This window comes from Lathamus discolor, chromosome 1 (genome assembly GCF_037157495.1).
Source record: "Lathamus discolor isolate bLatDis1 chromosome 1, bLatDis1.hap1, whole genome shotgun sequence".
NCBI lineage: Eukaryota > Metazoa > Chordata > Aves > Psittaciformes > Psittacidae > Lathamus > Lathamus discolor.
The window spans coordinates 5,920,776-5,942,843 of NC_088884.1; the positions used below are offsets into that span (position 1 = coordinate 5,920,776).

A 22,068-nucleotide genomic window follows, 5' to 3' on the forward strand; every position below is an offset into this window, starting at 1 on the left:
TTCTCCCTGAGGTGACAGTCTTTTGCTGATATGTGCTTTCTCAAGACTAATAAGTTTTGAATGGCTGTGGCGGGGGGGAAATCAAAGTAATTACTTTGTGTTCCCAAGCTGCTTATTTGTGTAGGTGCATGTGTGTTTATCTCTCTCTGTCATGCTGCATTGCTAATGGTAATTAAAGTGAAGGGATTTGTCTTGTTAGAAGTTTTTCTGTTTAACTTCTACCTGAAGTGACTTTGGCCTCCGTGACGATGCTCAGTCACTGACCAGTTACTTGTAGAACTGCGGTTGCTTTAATATAAGGTTTAACTTTAGGAAACTAAACTTTGTGGGATCAAGCACCCTCAGCAAGTTTGCTGATGACACCGAGCTGTGTGGTGTGGTTGGCATGCTGGAGGGAAGGGATGGGATCCAGAGGGACCAGGACACGCTGGAGAGGTGGGACAGTGTGAACCTCATGGAGTTCAACAAGGCCAAGTGCAAGGTCCTGCGCGTGGGTTGGGGTAATCCCAGGTGCAGCTACAGGTTGGGAGGAGATGAGATTCAGAGCAGCCCTGCGGAGAAGGACTCAGGGGTGTTGGTCGATGAGAAGCTCCCATGACCCAGCTTCAATGTGCACTTGAAACCAAAACCCACCCCAATGTGCTGGGCTGTACCCGCAGAGCGTGAGTTCAGGAGCTGGAACTGGATGAGCTTTAAGGTCCCTTCCAGCCCAAACCGTTCTAGGATTCTGTCCAGGGTTCAGCAGTAGCAGTCACCTTTCTCAGTCTTAGTAGCTGGCGCAGTGCTGCGTTGGGGCTTTAGTCTGAGAACAGTGCCGATAACAGCGATGGTTTTAGTTCTTGCTCAGTAATGTTTACTCTGATCAAGGACTTTCAGTCTCATGCTCTGCCAGTGAGGAGGGGCACGGGAAGCTGGGAGGGAGCAGAGACAGCACACCGGACCCAAACTAACCAAAGAGGTATCCATACCACAACACGTCATGCGCACTATATAAACTGGGGGCAGTTACCTGGAAGGGTGAGATCACTGCTCGGTCGGGCTGGGTATCGGTCGGCAGGTGGTGAGCGGTTGTATTCTCTTCGCTTGTTATTTCCCTTATCATTATTATCATTGGTGGTAGCAGCAGTGATTTGTGTTATACCTCAGTTACTGGGCTGCTCTTATCTCAACCCATCTATTCTCCTCCCCATCCCTCTGGGAGCAGGGGCCGAAAGAAGGGAGTGAGCGAGCAGCTGCATGGTGCTGAGTTACCGGCTGGGCTTAAACCACTACAGATTCTAACTCTGTCGGTCTGGAATTGGATCGTTTTGCTTATCCAGGTCTGCAGTACGTAGAGGGTGTGCTGGTTTGCTTTGCAGACCAGGTTTTGAAAGCACGTCCTGTGGGTCTGAGTCTTGGTGTTCGCTGTCATCTTGGTGGAGGTTCTTGCAAATCAGAGACTACTCATCATCAACTTCTGCTTTATTCGACTCCATGGGATTTGATATGTGGGTGATTGTAGCAGTAATTCAGGGCAAACCCCATGTTGTCCACTGCCAGCAGTGGTGTGGTGTGTGCTCACCGCGTGCTTGTGGCTGCCTGGTAAACCAGCACAGGACACGTTGGCTATGGCTCAATGGGTGGGCCAGGTTGTTCGGCCAGGTTCCCAGCCTTGGGTGTCCATCCCACCCAGGGATGGGAGGTTCAGTCTCTCCCCACACTTCATTTTTTGCCTGAAACATGAAATCCGTGGGCTGGAAAGACACCACAGGGCTTTCCTACTGGCTCCTCAGGCTGCACAGACCACAGACCAGGTCCCAGTCTGGATCAGGAGACCAAAACCACAGCCCCACCACAGCATCCAGAAACTGCTTGTGTTAATACAGCTCTTTTTGTACTGTAGAAATATGAAGATGAATGGGAAAGCTCATTTGCAGGTCCACATAAAGCATAAAACACATAGATACCTCAGATACACCATGGCTTTAGCCGTGAATGGGCTAGGCAGGATTTTGCAATCCTTGAGAGCAGCTTTGTTTGTTTGCTTGCTTCAGAAATGCCATAGGATCATACAGCAATCCTCTTGTCCCAGTGGAGTCCAAGGACATTCTCCTCTTGCCTTCACTTGCTCCCCTGCCCTTCCACAGCTTCAGGCTTGGACTGCCTTGATTGAGAGTGCTGAGGCACTGGCACAGTCATCCCTCTGATGATCATAGAATGGTTTGCATTGGAAAGCACCTAAAGAACATCCAGTTCCAGGGATGCCTCACACTAGACCATGTCTCCCAAGGCTCATCCCGTGGGAATAGATACCCCTGTGAGTGTCTGCGGATGCCTGAGCTCCGTGTCTGAGCTCTCATCCAACCTGCTTTGGAGCTCCTCATTCATCTAAAAATGGTTTTCTGCTCCCATGCTTACGGATGGGCTCTGCCTGTGCTGACTGTGTACTGAAGGTCTGGAAGCCTTCTGAGAGCTTCAGCTTCCTCTAACAGCAAACAGAGCTGTTTGTTAGAGGAAGGACAGAGTTTTTAAGGATGGGATTTGGTGTGACACAAAGCAAAGAAAGGGGGAACCATCAGTGTGTGAAGAACAACCATCCCAGGCATGTATCCGCGGCTAAAATAAAGGTAAGCAGTGGCTTGTCAGTTTGAGGTGCATCTCTATTGCCTGGCTCCAACCTGCAAATGGAAGCAATTAGAGATCTGTCCTGCCTTTTTCACAGTAGGCTGCATCTTTCTAGCACAAGCCCCACCGACAGAAAGACACATGCAGGTCCTTAAGGAGCAGATTGGTTTACCCTGTCAGTCAGATCTCATTAGAAGCTGCAATGCTTCATAGCTGGTAATCTGCTAGGAAATAACAGAGATTGGTGCTGTGTGATACGGTTTTGAGTCCCCTGCTCATCATTTTTCTATGCACCGAAGTCAGATCGTCTGCAGAGGGTTGTCTTTTAATTAGATTGAGGCAGGGAGCAGAGCATTTCAACCTGCTGATGGAATGGCATCCTTGGAATGATGAGCAGGCAGAGCGTGGCTGGTAGGATGCAAAACATCAGTGCAAGGACACAAGGGGGATAGTTCTGGGAATGGTGCTTTTCAGTTGAAGGCAGGAGGGAGGAGAGAGGATCGGGGCAGAAATGGACCAGGATCAGATCCTGCTAAACTATAGGAAGGAAGAGGGAAAATGAGCAAAGGACAGAAATAGCGTAACTGAGGTGACCAACAGGGCCAAGCCATGCTATAGTGTTTGGGCAGAGCAGGATATCAGCCTGGAGAAGAGAAGCTGCGTGGAGACCTCAGAGCAGCTTCCAGTGTCTGAAGGGGGCTACAAGGATGCTGGAGAGGGACTCTTCATCAGGGACTGGAGTGATAGGACAAGGGGTGATGGGTTCAAACTGAAACAGGGGAAGTTCAGGGTGGAGATAAGGCAGAAGCTCTTCCCTGTGAGGGTGCTGAGGCGCTGGCACAGGGTGCCCAGAGAAGCTGCGGCTGCCCCATCCCTGACAGTGTTCAAGGCCAGGTTGGACGGGGCTTGGAGCAAGCTGCTCCAGTGGAAGGTGCCCCTGCCCGTGGCAGGGGTTGGAACTGAATGATTTTAAGGTCCCTTCCAACACAAATCATGCTGTGACTTTGGGGCTGATGCAAATGTCTTTGCTAACTGGGGCATGTGGGAGCCTTCCTGAAGCACTAATGATTAGGGCAGTAATTTGCCCTTGTGCTATGGAATATTCTCACCACCAGCTCATTTCCTGTGGATATTCCACTCTTTAGTACCACTGATCAGTACCCAAAGGAGCCACAGCCCCACATACAGAGACCACCAATGAGCCCATCTGTCTCCTGGCTCTGGGATCTAACCACATTCTTGCGGAATCCATGGAGCCAGTTGCTTCACATGGGGATTCAGCAGTTTCTGACCCATGGAGAAACAGCTCCACATTGTCTTCTTTTGCCCTTACTTCCAATTCTTCCCTCTTCAGGCCCATACAGCAACATCCCAGTTTGGGTATTCAGCCACCATTTTACACCATGAGCTTTCCCTGGTCTATCAGAGCTGGATTTTGGAGACTCAGGTGCGATTGTCATAGTTGCCCTCTGAATTCCATCCTTGAATGAGACTAAAATGGGAAACTGATTTTTGCAGCTGAATCAGTAAAAACCTGAGTAAACTCAGAGATGATTCTTCAACTGCAGAAGGCGACTGGCTCCAGGGCACAAGCACACACAGTCAGAATGGGGAATATACATCAGGCAATTCTCGTCTGTCCAAGGTAGATCCTCTGGTGAGGCTGGCATTCGGAATTCTGCCTCAAATGCAGGGAAAGTGGAGTGAAGGAGGTGAATTATTGATGGAGCACAAGGGTTACCGTATCTGACAGATGGAGACTGTCTGGGAACATGTTGCAGAGTGGCATCTGCACCGTGCCGGATTGGCAGCCCTGAACTTTCACACGTCAGATGGAGCATAGCAACACACAAACTCTGATGCAGCAATTAAATCTGTCCTGTAATGAACCTGGGCTTTGTAGCCAAGAGAAATCCATACCCTCAGGTAAAGAATTCAAATCTCAGTTCTTTATTTTAGGAAGGTATTGAAATAATTATAACATATAATAATACAGAATTTGCCCAAGGAGGCTGTGGCTGCCCCATCCCTGGAAGTGTTCAAGGCCAGGTTGGACACAGGGGCTTGGATCAAGCTGCTCCAGTGGAAGGTGTCCCTGCCCGTGGCAGGGGTTGGAGCTGGAAGAGCTCTAAGGTCCTTTCCAACCCAAACCATTCTGTGATCCTGTGATTCTAATTACATCCAGACCACTGCATTTAAATATAGACATATTATGCCAACATATAGAGATTTATATTGCTTGGTCTGCAGTGTGTAATCTCTTACGCAGATTTTACTGAAGGCTGTAAAGTTTCACTTGTGTTTTACAGTTTGTATTCCAGATTTGAGATCAAATAATACAGAAAAGATGTAAAATGCAGATGACATCTCACATCACCTAAATGCATTAACATCTGAAGCTAAATCGAGTCTCTCAAGTGCATACAGAAGTCATGTATCAGATATGTGTGACACATCATCATGTGTGCAAAAACAAAGGGCAGAAGAGGTGCAAATAATAGCAAGTTTTATGCTTTCATGAAGAACAGCTTGTATTATGAAGGAACAATATGTAAAATATGCCTTTTCTAATGAGATTGAGTGCGTTTGTGTTCCAGGTTGTTTTCTTAAGTGCAGTGCAACTTGGTAAACGACTATAATTGCTCTGCCATCTGTTAACTGTTTGGTGCAGTGTGTGAAGTTCATTCTTCCTTCACTCAGAGCATACAAATGGGCTGATTCTGAGAATCATCTGGTAAATGGGCTTTTTGTCCCTGGAGGGGGTTCAAGGGTGGACACCACCAGGGAGGATGGCTCTGGGAGTTACCCAGTGAACATCAGCATGGGGAGGGTACTAGGTTGTAACCCAAGGGACTTCAACCTCTTAATCATAGAATTCCAGGCTGGCTTGGGTTGGAAGGGATCTTAAAGCCCATCCAGTTCCAACCCCTGCCACGGGCAGGGACCCCTTCCACTAGAGCAGCTTGCTCCAAGCCCCTGTGTCCAACCTGGCCTTGAACACTGCCAGGGATGGGGCAGCCACAGCTTCTCTGGGCACCCTGTGCCAGCGCCTCAGCACCCTCACAGGGAAGAGCTTCTGCCTAAGAGCTCATCTCAGTCTCCCCTCGGGCAGGTTAAAGCCATTCCCCTTGGCCTGGCCCTACAGGCCCTTGTCCAAAGCCCCTCTCCAGGTTTCTTGCAGCCTCTTTAGGCTCAGCAAGGTATCTCAGCAGACCTTCATCTTCTCAGGACAAAGCAGTCTTTTGACAAAATGGAAAAGTTCTGAACATGGTGTCTCTAAACTGCTTCCAGATGTGCAAATGGGAATTGAAAGAGGTTAATAAATTAATACCAAATCTACAGGTTCAGTTCTTACAGCAGAGCTCTTTTGATATCTGGAGGTTTTGTACAGTTAGAAGATGCATTTCTGGAAGGAAATAAAAATAGCAGAGCAATTTCTCTGCTTTTGATGGCTACGAACTATCCCATCAGTTTAAAAGTGGTGCAGAGATGCTCTTCTCACTCTGTACGGTCTAACCTTGTTTCCAAGGAGCCACTGTCACATTGCGGTGGAGTCTGTACATAAGGAGTGGTGAGCAAAGGGCTGCATCCCCAAGATACTCCATCAATAAGACAAGCAGACCTGGTTTTCCATGCAGTGGAGAATAGAGATAGCAACCACGTCTATGGCTGTGGGTCTCATCCTGCACTGCCATTGCCTTGATAATGTTTTCATTTTAAATGCTAAGAGCTTATGCTGTCTGGCAATAATATATTGTAATGCAGATCTGTTGGCTCCAAAAGTTGAGACCACTGGAGCTAAAACTTCACCAAGAATGGCCAGAAGAGGCCACAGTTGTACTGCACACAACAGTGTGTGGCGCTTGCTCCAATCCCTGCTCTTCCAGGAGTGGTATTCTTCAAAAGGAGCTATTAAAAGTGGTCTTCTTGCTTTGCCTGCTATAACACCACCTTGGAGAGGCAGTGGCTTCCCTCTGTAAATAATGTCTTTTGCCCTAGGTAGAACACAGAGGGAAAAGCAATTTCAACCAGAAATATTGCTATAAGAGCAAATGAGTAGCATCTGGCCGTAAATAGCTCGAGCCTGTAAATCTGGAGGTTTCTGGGCATCAGGAGAACTATTGAGAACTGGAATATTGGGTGTGATGAAATGTTGGCCAATGCAGAACGCATGGAGAAGAGGGTTGAAGCCCTTAAGCATTAACTTCTTCAGACAGAAGACCCATAGTTCTGGGTTCATGTCAACTACATTTTGGCATTGAATCTATTCTGGATGTGTGATTTCTTTTTAATAAACACTTAAACCAAGTATAACTGTCTGGGTTTGGGTAGGATGAATTAGTTTTGCCCCATTTTTTCCTCCATTCAGAGGTAGGAGGTCTTGGTGGTGATAACTGATGATGATGAGCCAGTGGGTAGGGTTCGAGGCTGAGCACCATTTGGTTTTCCTCTTGGTTTAGAGGCTGGAGCAAGGTAATGATGCTGGTACCAGGACAAGAAACAATAGCGTCAGGAGACAAGTGAATCAAATAAATCATAAAACGGTTTGGGTTGGAAGGGAACTTAAAGCTCATCCAGTTCCAACCCCCTGCCCTGGGCAGGGATAAAGGACTCTTCCATGAGAAACAGTAATATGTTCAGCAACAAGTTTATAACAAACTAAATTTGGTGTCAGCATGTGCACAAAGAATCTCAGTTTCCTAATTCCTGAAACCACTGCAGCGTTCAAACAAAGATGTCCAGAAGGAAAAACATGAACCTGAGTTTTCCAAGAACTTTAGGCTGTTTGCTTGACTCCAGCAAGTGGTTTAAACCTCCTTTAAGTCACTGGGGCCCGACCACAAACTACTACAGACTTGACTTGATGGACTTTGAAATTTCCTACCACATTCACATAGAATCATAGAATCAGAGAACGGTTTGGTTTGGAAAGGAACTTAAGATCATCAAGTTCCAACCCTTGCCACGGGCAAGGACACCTTCCACTAGAGCAGCTTGCTCCAAGCCCCTGTGTCCAACCTGGCCTTGAACACTGCCAGGGATGGGGCAGCCACAGCTTCTCTGGGCACCCTGTGCCAGCGCCTCAGCACCCTCACAGGGAAGAGCTTCTGCCTTATCTCCAACCTGAACTTCCCCTGTTTCAGTTTGAACCCATCACCCCTTGTCCTATCACTACAGTCCCTGATGAAGAGCCCCTCTCCAGCATCCTTGTAGCCCCCTTCAGACACTGGAAGCTGCTCCGAGGTCTCCACGCAGCTTCTCTTCTCCAGGGTGAACAGCCCCAATGTTCTCAGTCTGTCTCCATACGGGAGGTGCTCCAGCCCCTGCTCGTCCTTGTGGCCTCCTCTGGACTTGCTCCAACAGCTCCATGTCCTTTTTATGTTGAGGACACCAGAACTGCACACAGTGCTGCAAGTGGGGTCTCATGAGAGCAGAGCAGAGGGGCAGGATCACCTCCTTTGATCTGCTGCTCACACTTCTACTGTTGCCTTACCAATGTTTCCTTTTCATTTCCTTTTCCCTTCCTCCCGTTGCTTGTCACTCATGACATGGACAATGCTGCGTTGCTGGGAACACATGATGGGGATCCCCATGCATCCGGCAGCATCATCACAGAGGGGAACACGTGCACATAACATTGAAAACCCAATCTCTGAACAACTCGCACCACCCTCACACTGTGCAGTGATACACAGTAATTACACAGCTTTTCAAAGGGAGGATAAATCCATTAAACCCCATTAACTAATGTCTCAAAAACAATATCTGAGACACTCCTTGTAGCTCCACAGTGGCTGATATAATGAAAGATGGAAATCCTCCCTCTCCAAATGGAACTTTATAGGGTATTAAATAAGCACCCTCAGCACTTATCTAAATCTTTAATTAGTTCTAGAATATACTGATGATATCAAGGCTAATTAAATTTATACAGATAAAGAGCAATGAAATTCTAGCCAAGTGAGCTGGAAAGTACATATTAAATAGTAAATTTAATGGTTCAAGCAGATAAATGCAATTTTATATATCTATATAAAAATTCTATTCAATTCACATATCGTATTCAAATTGATTCTGAGTGTGCAAGTGATTGGGAAAAATCTCTTGAATGGATCAGTAAAAGTGCTAATCTGGCCTGTTGAAATATCAGTTCTTAATGGCAGCATGTGCAAATAAGCCACACACATTTGCATTTTACTGCATAGTAAAGAGGAAACAAAATCTCTATCCCATCTGCCAGTTTATAAAGAATATTAAGCAATTTTTTCCCCGTGCTTCATGCATAAATGACAGGGAATGTGGGGATGAATGTAGCCTGAAAGCAGAGAGTCAGCAGTTCGATGGAAACTACTGCGAAGATTGCTCCACTCAGCAAAATCTAATACACTTTTAGCTACCCTTTGGGAACAATTACTGTGGCAAAAAAAAAAAACCAACCCTTCCCAGCTTTATTTAGGATCAAGTGGCTTGGAACTGGATCCAGACCGTGATGATGTAAGTGGGGAGGTGCTCGGTGGTACAAGAGTGTTGGTTTTGGATAAAAACAGGTATGTTTGGTAGCTACCGATGGGTAAAGGACTCTTCTGATGGGTCTGCTTGCTAAGGGGAACTCTGCTCTCGTGAGACCTCACTTGCAGCACTGTGTGCAGTTCTGGTGTCCTCAACATATGGACATGGAGCTGTTGGAGCAAGTCCAGAGGAGGCCACCAGGATGCCCAGGGGCTGGAGCAGCGCCTGTATGGAGCCAGGCTGAGAACATTGGGGCTGTTGAGCCTGGAGAAGAGAAGCTGCGTGGAGACCTCAGAGCAGCTTCCAGTGTCTGAAGGGGGGCTACAAGGATGCTGGAGAGGGGCTCTGCATCAGGGACTGTAACAACAGGACAAGGGGTGATGAGTTCAGACTGAAACAGGGGAAGTTCAGGTTGGAGATAAGGCAGAAGCTCTTCCCTGTGAGGGTGCTGAGGCACTGGCACAGGGTGCCCAGAGAAGCTGTGGCTGCCCCATCCCTGGCAGTGTTCAAGGCCAGGCTGGACACAGGGGCTTGGAGCAAGCTGCTCCAGTGGAAGGGGTCCCTGCCCGTGGCAGGGGTTGGGACTTGATGAGCTTTAAGGTCTTTTCCAACACAAAGCAGTCTGGGATTCTATAAGGTAGAGGTTACCAGGTATCAGGATGAAAAGGAGGGGAGAGGAAAGGATAGATCTTTTGGAAGAGAAGTTATGTGCTGCACGTACCCCACCTCTTCCTTTGCTAATTAGCTCCATGTTTTATTAGTGATTTATCACTTGTGTTTCACAGAAGGACTTGCAGTAGAGAGAAAACAAAGCCCTTCAGTGGCTCAGAGCTGCACCCAAAGGTGTTGGCTGTATCTGTGGGGTGTTTTCCAGAATTAGCCATTAAAACAAAGCTGCTTTGTCTATACAGAAGCCAAGGCATGGGTGAGCTGATTTGTATTGAGTGCTTCATACACTGTCTGTGGTTGAAGTTTAAAAAGGGAAAGTAATTGGATTTATAATTGGATTGTCTTTAATTAGAAGACTTTACTTGTACCCTTCTGAATAAATACACCTGCTTTCCTCATCTGGCTCTGTACCCTGATCAGAGTTCTGTGCACTGCAGTCCCAAAAGCAGGTACTGATCAAGGTGTGAGGGCTTCCCATCTCTGACTCTGTTTTCTAACTTGGACAAATTACTTAATTGTTATCTCAGTTCCTCCAGCTATATAAACCAATAATAATAATATTACCCTTACATCTCAGCCCTGATTCTTTATTAAGGGCTGTGATTTGCAGGAGCGTGAAGCGCTCATGAATTATAAATTCACTTTAAGTCTTCCTCTCATGTTTTGTTTTCTTTTACAACCAATTTCACTTTGGTGTTCGTGCTTCTGAGCTTAGTAAGTGGGGTTTATGTTCTTGACACTCTCCTCCTTGTAGTAACACAGCCCAGAGCTGTCTGTGCCTCCTCCCCAAGTGGTGCTGCGTGTTCTAGTGTGTGGTGATGGGGCATCTGCCTTTGGGCTTCCAAGGTGCTGTGGACGAAGTGGGCTCTGGTGCACCTAGAGAAGATGTAGGTCATAGCAGCACACATATGTTTGGCCTAATTTTAGCTTCCCTCTACAGTCCATGGAGACAAATAGGTGCTTCTTGGCCACAGCTCATCTCAACCCAGACAGACATGAGCGGTGTCCATTTCTTGCCATGGTTTGTAAGAGCAGCTGAGGGTGACTAGCACAGCAAAAACATCCCTGATGTGGACATCTGAAGCTGTGTGGATTCCCCTAAAGCACTTTAGATGCTTCTGGAAGCCGAGAATGGGCATTGCTATGGGTCAATTAAAAATCAAGAAAGAAATCTTAATAAATAATGATAGTCTGTTACATGTTTTAGGACTGTAACTGCATAGAGGACCTGAAGGATGCAGTTTAAGATGAGCAGCAGTTACAGAGTGGGTACATGATGTAGCAGATACCTTCCATCGCTACTTTCTATTTTGTTATTATAAGCTCCCAAGGTAAAGTGACTCATCACTGATGCATGTATGCAGATGTCATTGCAGTCTTCAGGAGGTGTAGGAATTGCTGGTTTATGTGGCTTTTCCTTTGCTTGGTATTTCAGGTTTTCAGAACTTGCTTTACAAAAAGTCCTGCATGCTAGAGCTCATCTCTCCTGCCCCATCTCCAGTGCTCTGTAACCATCAACTCCATTCTCATCTCTTTCCCTTTTCCACCTCAGATTTCTCATGCTCCATATGTGGAAAAGCCCCATGGGTTTCTCTTCTTGGTCAAGACAGTCCTGAAAATCCATTTCTTCTTCATTGCATATTATTATTATGTTATTTCTTGTTTCAATTCCATTTTTACACTCACTCACCTCCCCCATATATTTAAATGTGATGGATCCACCAAGATGTTCATGTATCAGACTTGAGTGACTTTATAACTGCAGCTTGGGTCTTTTTTCCTCTTCATTTCCATGCTCATTGTTCCTGTGGTTCTTAATAGAATGAGTGCAGTTTGGCTGACCTTTGGAAGGGACCTTTCAAAGCTCATCTAGTCCAACCCCTTGCCATGAGCTGGAACATCTTCAACTAGATCAGGTTGCTCAAAGCCCTGTCCAGCCCAACACTGAATGTTTCCGGGGATGGGTCATCTACAGCCTCTCTGAACAACCTGTGCCTGTATTTCACCACCTTCATCATAAAAGATTTCTTCCTTGTATCTAGTCTGAATCAACCCTCTTTCAGTTTTTGTCTATATTTAGTCTGTAAGTTCTTCACAGTTAACCTTTTTTACTTTTTTACTTTCTTATTACAATATCTAAGATATTTTGGGTGCTATAAAAGTGACTCCCTAATCCCCCCAAAAGGAGAGAGATAAAGTACAGAATTAGGGGGTTTTGTTCCTTTTGGGTAAGATCTGAGTTCCTGCCTTGTGAGGCAGTTTCCATCTGCACTACTACAGAGTAGGAGCCCGGCTATATAATGAAGGTGTAATTAAAGTAAGATCCTTTATTCTGACACATTGCACTGCTCATCTGAAGGTCCTGCTCTTAAAAGGGATCAAGTTATTCTAAGGGGAATCAGAAGTTAATGTTGAATTCAGTTGTCTGTCTTTTGGAACACTGTTTTTTTGTGCAGGCCTTGGGTTATAGGTTAATATTAGCATTTAAATGGAGAATGGTATTAATAGCCTTCAGAGGAGCTTGTCTCATCCTGATTGCCTTTCCAAGGATCTTGTCTAAATGAGAAAGCCTCTTCAAGTTATCATAGAATCATAGAATAGTTTGGGTTGGAAAGGACCTCAAGATCATCCAGTTCCAACCCCCCTGCCATGGGCAGGGACACCTCACACTAAACCATCCCACCCAAGGCTTCATCCAACCTGGCCTTGAACACTGCCAGGGATGGAGCACTCACAACCTCCCTGGGCAACCCATTCCAGTGCCTCAGCACCCTAACAGGAAAGAATTTCCTCCTTAGATCCAATCTAAACTTCCCCTGTTTAAGTTTGAACCCGTTACCCCTTGTCCTGTCACTACAGTCCCTAATGAAGTGCCCCTCCCCAATATCCCTATAGGCCCCCTTCACGTACTGCAAGGCTGCTATGAGGTCTCCACGCAGCCTTCTCTTCTCCAGGCTGAAAAGCCCCAACTTCCTCAGCCTGTCTTCATACGGGAGGTGCTCCAGTCCCCTGATCAACCTCATGGCCTCCTCTGGACTTGTTCCAGCAGTTCCATGTCCTTTTTATGTTGAGGACACCAGAACTGCACACAATACTCCAGGTGAGGTTGTTCCCTTTCTCCAAGAACAGAGTTCAAGAGACCGTCTATATATCTATATCTATATTATATTCAAAATGCATCCTTGCAAAATGGGTTCACTGTTGGCAACTAGATGTTTTCTTTTACAACTGCTATTTAACACCCAACAAACCAAGTTGTTTTGCATGTCAGTTGTCTTCTTCGGTTTTAGTTTGCCCGTGAGATGTCTCTTCATGCACCTGGGAACTGTTTCCACCAGTGATATTTAACCTTCACTATCTGCTCTTTGTACAAAGGTGTTCTTCATATGATGGCAGATCTTCCTGGGCCAGTTCCAGCTTGCAGAAAGATGACAACATCATAAGGACAGGGTTTATTTTATAAAATGTGTGTTCTTGAAATAGAATCCCAGCCTGGTTTGTGTTGGAAGGGACCTTTAAAGCTCATCCAGTTCCAACCCCTGCCACAGGCAGGGACCCCTTCCACTGGAGCAGCTTGCTCCAAGCCCCTGTGTCCAACCTGGCCTTGAGCACTGCCAGGGATGGGGCAGCCACAGCTTCTCTGGGCACCCTGTGCCAGCGCCTCAGCACCCTCACAGGGAAGAGCTTCTGCCTAAGAGCTCATCTCAGTCTCCCCTCGGGCAGGTTAAAGCCATTCCCCTTGGCCTGTCCCTACAGGCCCTTGTCCCAAGCCCCTCTCCAGGTTCCCTGCAGCCCCTTCAGGCACTGGAGCTGCTCTAAGGTTTCCCCTTCAGGAGTCTTCTCTTCTCCAGGCTGCCCCAGCCCAGCTCTCTCAGCCTGGCTCCAGAGCAGAGCTGCTCCAGCCCTCGCAGCAGCTCCGTGGCCTCCTCTGGCCTCTCTCCAGCAGCTCCACGTCCCTCGTGTGCTGCTGCCCCAGAGCTGGATCAGGACTGCAGGGGGGGTCTCCCCAGAGCACAGCAGAGGGGCAGGATCCCCTCCCTGAGCTGCTGCTCACACTCTGGGAGTGCAGCCCAGCACAAACAGGGCACACTGAAGCAGGGTCATTTTGAGCTAATCCACTATTATTATTTATTAACCTATTTTTCAGATGATAGAATCAGCTTTTGATAAATACTAATTCTTCTCCCTGGTTTTAAACCTCACCATTACAAAGAAGCAGAGCAGTTTGCCATCATTGCACCGGATGGAGATTTCCCTCACTTGCCATCCATTAATTTCCCCCATCCCTCACTAACTTGCTTTTCCCAACCTCCTCTTGATAATCAAAAGAGCATTTATTATGGCAGGGACAAATACACTTCTGAAAGTAAAATGAAGAGCCTAAATAACAAAAATCACCCAACAAGAGGCTCATCCCACTCCCTCTTTCATATTTCATTATTTGATAACATCGGAAGATGAGGCCATCAGAGCTGCTTGGGCAAAGGCAAACAGGAATGTGCCTGATCAATATTTATTAATACTTTCAAAGACAAGGGAGGCAAAGTTGAGCAGACTTCATAATGGAGTGAATAATTACTCACGCAAATAGGGCTTGGCCCAAGGCAATACCATGCCAAAGCAGCAGGGTTTTAATTGCACCCTATTATAAATGCATACCTTTGGCTCCCTTGTGCTGTCTCGTTTGCTCTCTTCTTTCTTGTACAGGACATTTTTAATTAAAGAATAATCTGATCCTGGAAGGAGTGACAGATGAATCCTGTGTCTGGTAGTGCGGAATTCCTCAGTAATCCAAGATTTGGGACAGGCTAAAAAGGAAGGCAGCTATAAGATGGATTTGCGTTACCGAGCTTGTCCGGTGATCGGTCTGACTACAGGCAGAGCTTTAGTTCTTGTTCCTTCTTCTTTTAAGGTGCTCTGTCGCCTTGAGGAGACCATGAGTCTTACAGACCATGAGAATATGGGCCATAAGACGAGGCGCTGGCACAGGGTGCCCAAAGAAGTGGTAAATGCTCCATCCCTGGCAGTGTTCAAGGCCAGGTTGGGCAGAGCCTTGGGCGACGTGGTCTAGTGTGAGGCATCCCTGCCCATGGCAGGGGATTGTAACTGGATGATCTTAAGGTCCTTTCCAACCCAAACCATTCTGTGATTCTATGATAAAATGGACCATGAGAATATGGAGCAAAGACTTGCCATCTCTCAGAGAGATTGCCCCATCCAAGACATCCTCTCTGTCATTGTGTTGAAAACCAAACCAGAGCAGGCACAGGTTAAAATCTCATTTCACATCTGCTCAGCGTAATGTCCCTGAAGGTGAGCAATATTTCCTGAATCTAGGTATTTACTTTGGCAGTGTTCCTGCTTATTCTGCACCTTGTCTGTACAACTGTTCTTGAGATATTGCTACTACCCTCAGATTAACCTTACATTAGATTTCTGACTGTGCATTGAAGCATCATGGTAAATACCCAGACTTTCTAAACTAGAAGGTTTAGAGGCTGACAGCAGCTTCTGGGCGCTCAGTGAATGAGCAATGACATGTTGGAAGCTGCCATTCAAGTGTGGGATCTTAGTTTCTACAAGGCATAATTAAACAGATATAACTGTTGCCCAGGGAAGTGGTAAATGCTCCATCTCTGGCAGTGTTCAAGGCCAGGTTGGACAGAGCCTTAGGTGACATGGTTTAGTGTGAGGTGTCCCTGCCAGTGGCAGGGGTTGGAACTGGATGAGCCTTAAAGTCCCTTCCAACACAAACCAGTCTGGGATTCTATGTGTCTACCTGTAAGAAGAGCCAAGATTTAAAGGATGTCCATCAGCGTGGCAGGAAGTGGATTGGACACGCAGGTCTTACCATAATGTGCTCCTGAGCCAAGGCATGGCATGGCTTTGATACGGTTTTCCATACCAAAAGGTTTATAGGGAATTCTCCATGCTTTGTTGTTGTGCAGGATTACAGTGTTAGCATCATTAGCAATTAAACTGCTAAATCTGTTCCTGTGCTTGGAGATGAGGTTGGGTTTAGTCATAGAATCATAGAACCATAGAATAGTTAGGGTTGGAAAGGACCTTAAGATCATCCAGTTCCAACCCCCTGCCATGGGCAGGGACACCTCACACTAAACCATCCCACACAAGGCTTCGTCTCGCCCTTCCTGAATCCAGTATGGAGAAGCATGCTCCCAAGGTTTTGTGGCTTCTGCTATTGATGTTTATCAAAAGCTAGGATGCAGTGTTGTCGCTCTGCTGGGGACAGAACAGCCCTGCAAAATGTTGCTTGTCTGAGCCACGTAGGGATTTCCAGTCCCTGTGTGGATGGGGCCTCATTCAGCACTATCAGCAGCACAGTCTGAGTGAACAAGAGATGTGAACGTTAAGGGCAGTAAATCATATGGTGGGTGGTGGGTGGCACAGCAGCTTCTGGGGGACCACCAATTGTGCTGTTGGGTTCTCCATCCTATGCATAGGAACTGAAATCAGTAGTTGACGCAGAGTGGCTCGGTGTTACCCAAACCTGAGGAGTTTGGAGCTTGAGGGATTACTCAGCTGCCTTCTGCAAACAGCAGCTGGTACAGGGATGTGCAGGGTCTCCCCAGTCCTTCTGAGGACTTCTGAGCTGCCCAGACATCTTTTATCACGTCATAAGTCAGGGGGATTTGGGGTTTCCACAGACCACAAGTGTTACCAGGCAGCTCTTACCAAGCCTGTTCTTAAATGGCTTGCACCATTTCCCTTTCTTTTCTAAGGGAAGAACTCTCATTGAGACACTTGTCTGGCCCATTTACCCCCTGCTTCTGAGGGAATAATTCATCCTTGGAGCAAGGCCACCTCAAAGTCCCCTTGAAGCAGTCTGTGATGCTGGTGAACTAGTCTTCCATCAGCTCCAGGAGCTTGTATCTCGATATATGGCTCCACATATATCTGTATAGCTGTGTGAAGCCAAACAGCTCCATTGTTTTCTGAGCTGATTGTTCATCCCCAGGAGCTATTTTTTTGTGTCTCGTACCCTGTATTCTGTATTTGTGTCTATATGCAAGTCTCCCGTTCACTCACACTCCATTCTTCTGAGCACACAACCCAAATCCTGTCCTTGTTCTTTGTTTTGATGGTTTTGGAGTCCTCCCCCTTTCTCCTACTGATCTCAACAGCAGTTGTGTTGGTGCAGACTTCCAACCAGAGGAGCATATTCTCAGGTCACAGCAGTAGATGGTGCCTTGAAGGATACAGAGGAGATAGAAGCGCAGAGCTCTTCTTCTCCTATTGGCCACAATAGGAGGTGAGGGCCTTGAAGGATACAGAGGAGATAGAAGCACAGAGCTCTTCTTCTCCTATTGGCCACAATAGGAGGTGAGGGCCTTGAAGGATACAGAGGAGATAGAAGCACAGAGCTCTTCTTCTCCTATTGGCCACAATAGGAGGTGAGGCCTGAGCCACTCTAACATGTAGTTTTACTACAGCAGCTCTACAGTCATTGCTGCAGTGATTTGCAGTCTGACAGCGTGCTGGATGCTCCCTGCAAAGGCAAAGCTGAGCCAGACCTGGGAGCTTGCAAAGTAAAGAACAAGAGCAATTGAATATGCAGCTTTGCCATGCTTGCCCTGATTGCTATTTTAATGCATTCAAAGAAGAGGGAAAAGGAGGGAGGTGATAACTTTTCCTGCTCTTGGGTTTTAAATCATTTATTCCACCAAGACCTAAGGATTAGACTGCAGCCTGCCCTTGTTCTCTGCAGAAGCATAGAGGAGTGATGCAGGGACCTCCTCTTTGGCTGTTCCAGCCTATTTCTGCCTTGATTTGCTCTTCAGTCAAAGAAGTGCTCGGTACTTGGCTGAAACAAATCCTTGCTGAATGCAAGCAGACAAGAGTCATAGAATCATAGAATCACAGAATGATTTGGGTAGGAAGGAGCCTTAAAGGTCATCCAGTTCCAACCTTTTCACTTCTCCTTCCCTGAGCTTTTCACATCCTTTTCTTAACAAGGGTATATAACACCTGTAATGATGTTATATATAACAGTCTAAGATCATTACAGATGTTATACTGTAATGTTGGCATTTCATTGGTTATGAAGTTAACCAATTCCTCTAGAAAAAGGGTTACTTTCCATCATGCACCACTTCTTTTTGGGGGGTTTTGATACCCCAAAGGGACTTAAACTATAGCTGAGGTTCATGGCTTGGTGGAGCTTGCTGCAGTGGGGTTGTATGTAAGTATCTTCCCCTTATCCCAGACCTGGAAGGGTATGCTCAGGATTGGGACCCCTCCTGTATAAAGGAGCTTTGTAAAGCTTCGTATTTGCACAGCTTCCTCTAGAACAGGATGCTTTGTGTTGGTGATATCTAGAGCATGGACTCCTGACATCAGATCCTACCCCACGGTATAGATGGGGAAACTGAGGCACAGAGAGCAGCTGTGTGGGTTGGAAAGGCTCTGCGAGGAAATACTATACGTATAGTATATAAATTATATATATATATAGAAGTACTATAAAGGGCACCAGAGTCTCGATTCCCCTTCTGCTGCATGACCTCTAGGCAGTGCTTTCCAAGCATTACACACTCTTCTCCCAGTTTCAAACCATGTAAGGGAATCCTGGAATGGTTTGGGTTGGAATTAACTCGAAAGCTCCTCCAGCTCCAACCCCTGCCACGGGCAGGGACCCCTTCCACTGGAGCAGCTTGCTCCAAGCCCCTGTGTCCAACCTGGCCTTGAACACCTCCAGGGATGGGGCAGCCACAGCTTCTCTGGGCACCCTGTGCCAGCGCCTCAGCACCCTCACAGGGAAGAGCTTCTGCCTAAGAGCTCATCTCAGTCTCCCTTCGGGCAGGTTCAAGCCATTCCCCTTGGGCTGTCCCTACAGGCCCTTTTCCAAAGCCCTTCTCCAGCTTTCCTGCAGCCCCTTTAGGCACTGGAGCTGCTCTCAGGTCTCCCCTTCAGGAGCCTTCTCTTCTCCAGGCTGCCCCAGCCCAGCTCTCTCAGCCTGGCTCCAGAGCAGAGCTGCCCCAGCCCTCGCAGCAGCTCCATGGCCCTTCCCCTTATGGAAGGAGGGAAAGAAAAAGCCTCCGATCACCCCAGCAGCTCTCACTGGTTTCACCTCCTTCACTGGGCTGTGGAGCCAGGACAAGTACACAGTCCCATGTCCATTTGGAGCCTGTTCTGCAGTGGTGGGATTGGCAGCTGTCAGAATTGCCCCATTGATTCCCTGGCCTCTGATATGTTTTCCCTTTCAGTAAGTGCTTGTTTAAATTCCCTTTCTTGGCAATCTGTTCTTTCCCTAATGCCACTTTGCATTAATTCAAACCAGCCTCGCTGCAGCGTCTGTATTATTCCTTCTCTTCAGATGATCTTTCACTTATTAAAGAAGGCACCTTCAGCTCCTGGCTCAAATTTGATTTTGCATTATTTAATAGCCCCTCTCTCTAACTGTGTGTCTCGGTAGCATTGGTGGTCCCTGGAGCTTAGGCTGGAAGTTCTTCCTATGCTCCATATTAGCATCTCTCTACAACAGGGGTTCATTAGGGACAAAAAAACTTCACTTCCCCTATCCTTGTGATTTCTTTTGTTTCCGGAAGACTCCTGTTCTTGCAGTTGGGATACACATCTGTGCATCACCATGTATACAGAGTCATAGAATGGTTTGGGTTGGAAGGGATCTTAAAGGTCATCCAGTTCCAACACCCCTGCCATGGGCAGGGATACCACACACTAGACCATGTCACCCAAGGCTCTGTCCAACCTGGCCTTGAACACTGCCAGGGATGGGGCAGCCACAGCTTCTCTGGGCACCCTGTGCCAGTGCCTCAGCACCCTCACAGTAGAGAGCTTCTTCCTTATATCTCACCTGAGCTTCCCCTGTTTCGGTTTGAACCCATATATTTATATGCATCTATCTAGATTCTGGTTTCTAATTGCCGGATACCTGTGACATCTCAGCTGATGGTAACTACTAGGAAAGACAAACCCCCTACTCCCCATAGTCTGTGTTTTAGCTGAGTATGGATGAGTGTGGAGAGCAGATTTGTTGAGATTTGCTCCCCTGTGCATGTAGGTGCTCACTTAGCATCTACTGATGTTCAATCAGAGTATGTCTGTGCTCTCTTTGTATAGCACCTGATGCAGTGTTCTCTGCTCGTGGCACAGCTGTATAAAAGTAATAGTTGATGGTATTCTACAGAGATAAATGTCAGGAGAATAGAATCATGGAAGGGTTTGAGTTGGAAGGGACCTTAAAGCTCCTCCAGCTCCAACCCCTGCCACGGGCAGGGACCCCTTCCACTAGAGCAGCTTGCTCCAAGCCCCTGTGTCCAACCTGGCCTTGAGCACTGCCAGGGATGGGGCAGCCACAGCTTCTCTGGGCACCCTGTGCCAGCGCCTCAGCACCCTTATAATAAATTATTTCTTCCTTATATCTCATCTAAATCTACCTTCCACATATCATCACGTATCACTGTTCACCAGAGTGGATGTTTTGTTTGCTTGCTTTTCAGGCAGTATTACGAGATGCTCTACAACACAGCAGATGAGCTGCTAAACCTGGTGGTGGATCAAGGGGTGAAGTACACAGAGCTGGAATACATCTACGCCCTGAACCTCCTGCACCGGAGCCAGACAGGAGTGGGAGACCAAACCACCCAGAACATGAGGTTGCAGAGGCTGAAGGAGATCATTTGTGAGCAGGCTGCGATCAAACAAGCCACCAAGGACAAGAAGATCACCACCGTGTGATCTGCTCTGTCACATTAACTGAGCAGCAGGGGCTGGTGGGTTGCAGGTTCAAGCCTCTGTGTTTCTGTTGCAATCAAAGCAAAAGCACGTATCTTTGGGGTGGCACTGCGAAGAAAAATGCCATTTGAGATTTGGGTTTGAGGTTGTTTTGGGGAGTTTGATGTGTAATCGCATAATGCTTATTTAACATGTTCTCCTAAGAGGGATTGTACAACAGGAACAGGCATCTTGGTGGAGATTTGGGTGGGATATTTGGCTTTGCTCTCTTGCTGCTGCTTTGTCTCGAGATGTCAGGCAAGCTGCTGTCTCTGGTGGGGAAAGAGCAGATTTCACACTGGTTTAGGTCAGAGCCTCTCGACCACACTAAAGCAAACAGCACCATCACAGTCCAGCTCAGACCTGCTGGTCACATGTGGGGTGATGGTTTTGATGCTGTTCCAACAGCATTGCTGCATGGAGCCCGTTTCAGCTCTGCTGCTGCTATTCTCCATGACAGCTGTAGATGCATTAAGTTTTCTGCTGTTTCTACTGCAAAGAGATCTAGTTCCTTATTCTTTCAGACAGTGATAAGCCAGTTCTCATAGTGGGAGGTAACATGGGACCATTTGTTTCCACTTGCAGTTTTTCATTATCCCAGAGCCATATGGCATTGTTTCTACAGCTCATACTGCACTGGATGATTTTGGATGTAGGAGAAAATTGCCAATATAAGGTAATAGCCAAACTTCATTCTCTGTTTCTGTTTTTGAGCCTCCACAGCTCAAAAGATGTTCTGTAACTGTCTTTTGATACACTGGAAGGACGTGCAGGCTTATGGAGCTCAGCACTGATGATCAGCAAGGGTAAGAGGAGGGGCAGATCCCAGCTCTTCAGTCTGAGTCACACTCCTGTCACCATTTCTGCCCTGCCTTGACCATATAAAGTCAGCTCTAGAAGGTTCCTTATAAACTGAGGCTGAGTTTCTACTGTCCCTCCAAACCCAGCATACACTTTTATGTGCCGAATAAACCATCAGCCCAGCTGGGTCTCACATGCTGAGATAGGTTCTCTCTGAGCTCTGTAAGTGCTTGTGTGTCAGTCTTGAAACTGCAGAATTAAAGGATGTTTAAAGGCTCTTCAAAGGCTTTGTCTGGGGTTTTTAAAGAACTGTTCCTTTTGTGGTGTTCAAAAGATTCTCTTCCAGGTCTAAATACATAAAAGTGTCCTTCAGGGTGACATCAGTTTGGAAGTGTCTTCTGAATCATCATGCGGTCTAATCCCCAGCTACCATGGCCAACTGGACAAGAAGCTTCTTAACCTCCATGTTAAAAGCAGAACCCAAGAGTTCCGGTTCTTAGGAATCTTCTTTTTGGTTTCTGTTCTCATTGTGTTCATCCACTCAATTTTTTTATGCCAATGTTGGCCTTTAAGTATATGTCATGGTTTAAACTCAGCTGCCACGCAGCTCGCTCGCTCACTGCCCCCCTTCCTCCCCTCTCCCACTCCCGGAGGGATGGGGTGGAGAATTGAAAGAATGTAACTCCCATGGGCTGAGATAAGAGCAGCCCCGTAACGAAGGTATAA

General features: G+C 47.0%; 1 protein-coding gene across 1 annotated transcript in view; it reads left to right on the top strand.

Annotated features, from left to right (window-relative positions):
- The window catches only part of EXOC4 (exocyst complex component 4), a 417,088-nt gene extending 395,462 nt beyond the window's left edge, over positions 1 to 21,626 (top strand). Inside the window, exon 18 of the mRNA XM_065672818.1 lies at positions 20,268 to 21,626. Within this exon, the coding sequence (XP_065528890.1) occupies positions 20,268 to 20,505 (238 nt within the window). The 3' untranslated portion in view covers positions 20,506 to 21,626. The remainder of the gene's footprint in view (positions 1 to 20,267) is intronic.
- The last annotated feature ends 442 nt before the right edge of the window (positions 21,627 to 22,068 follow it).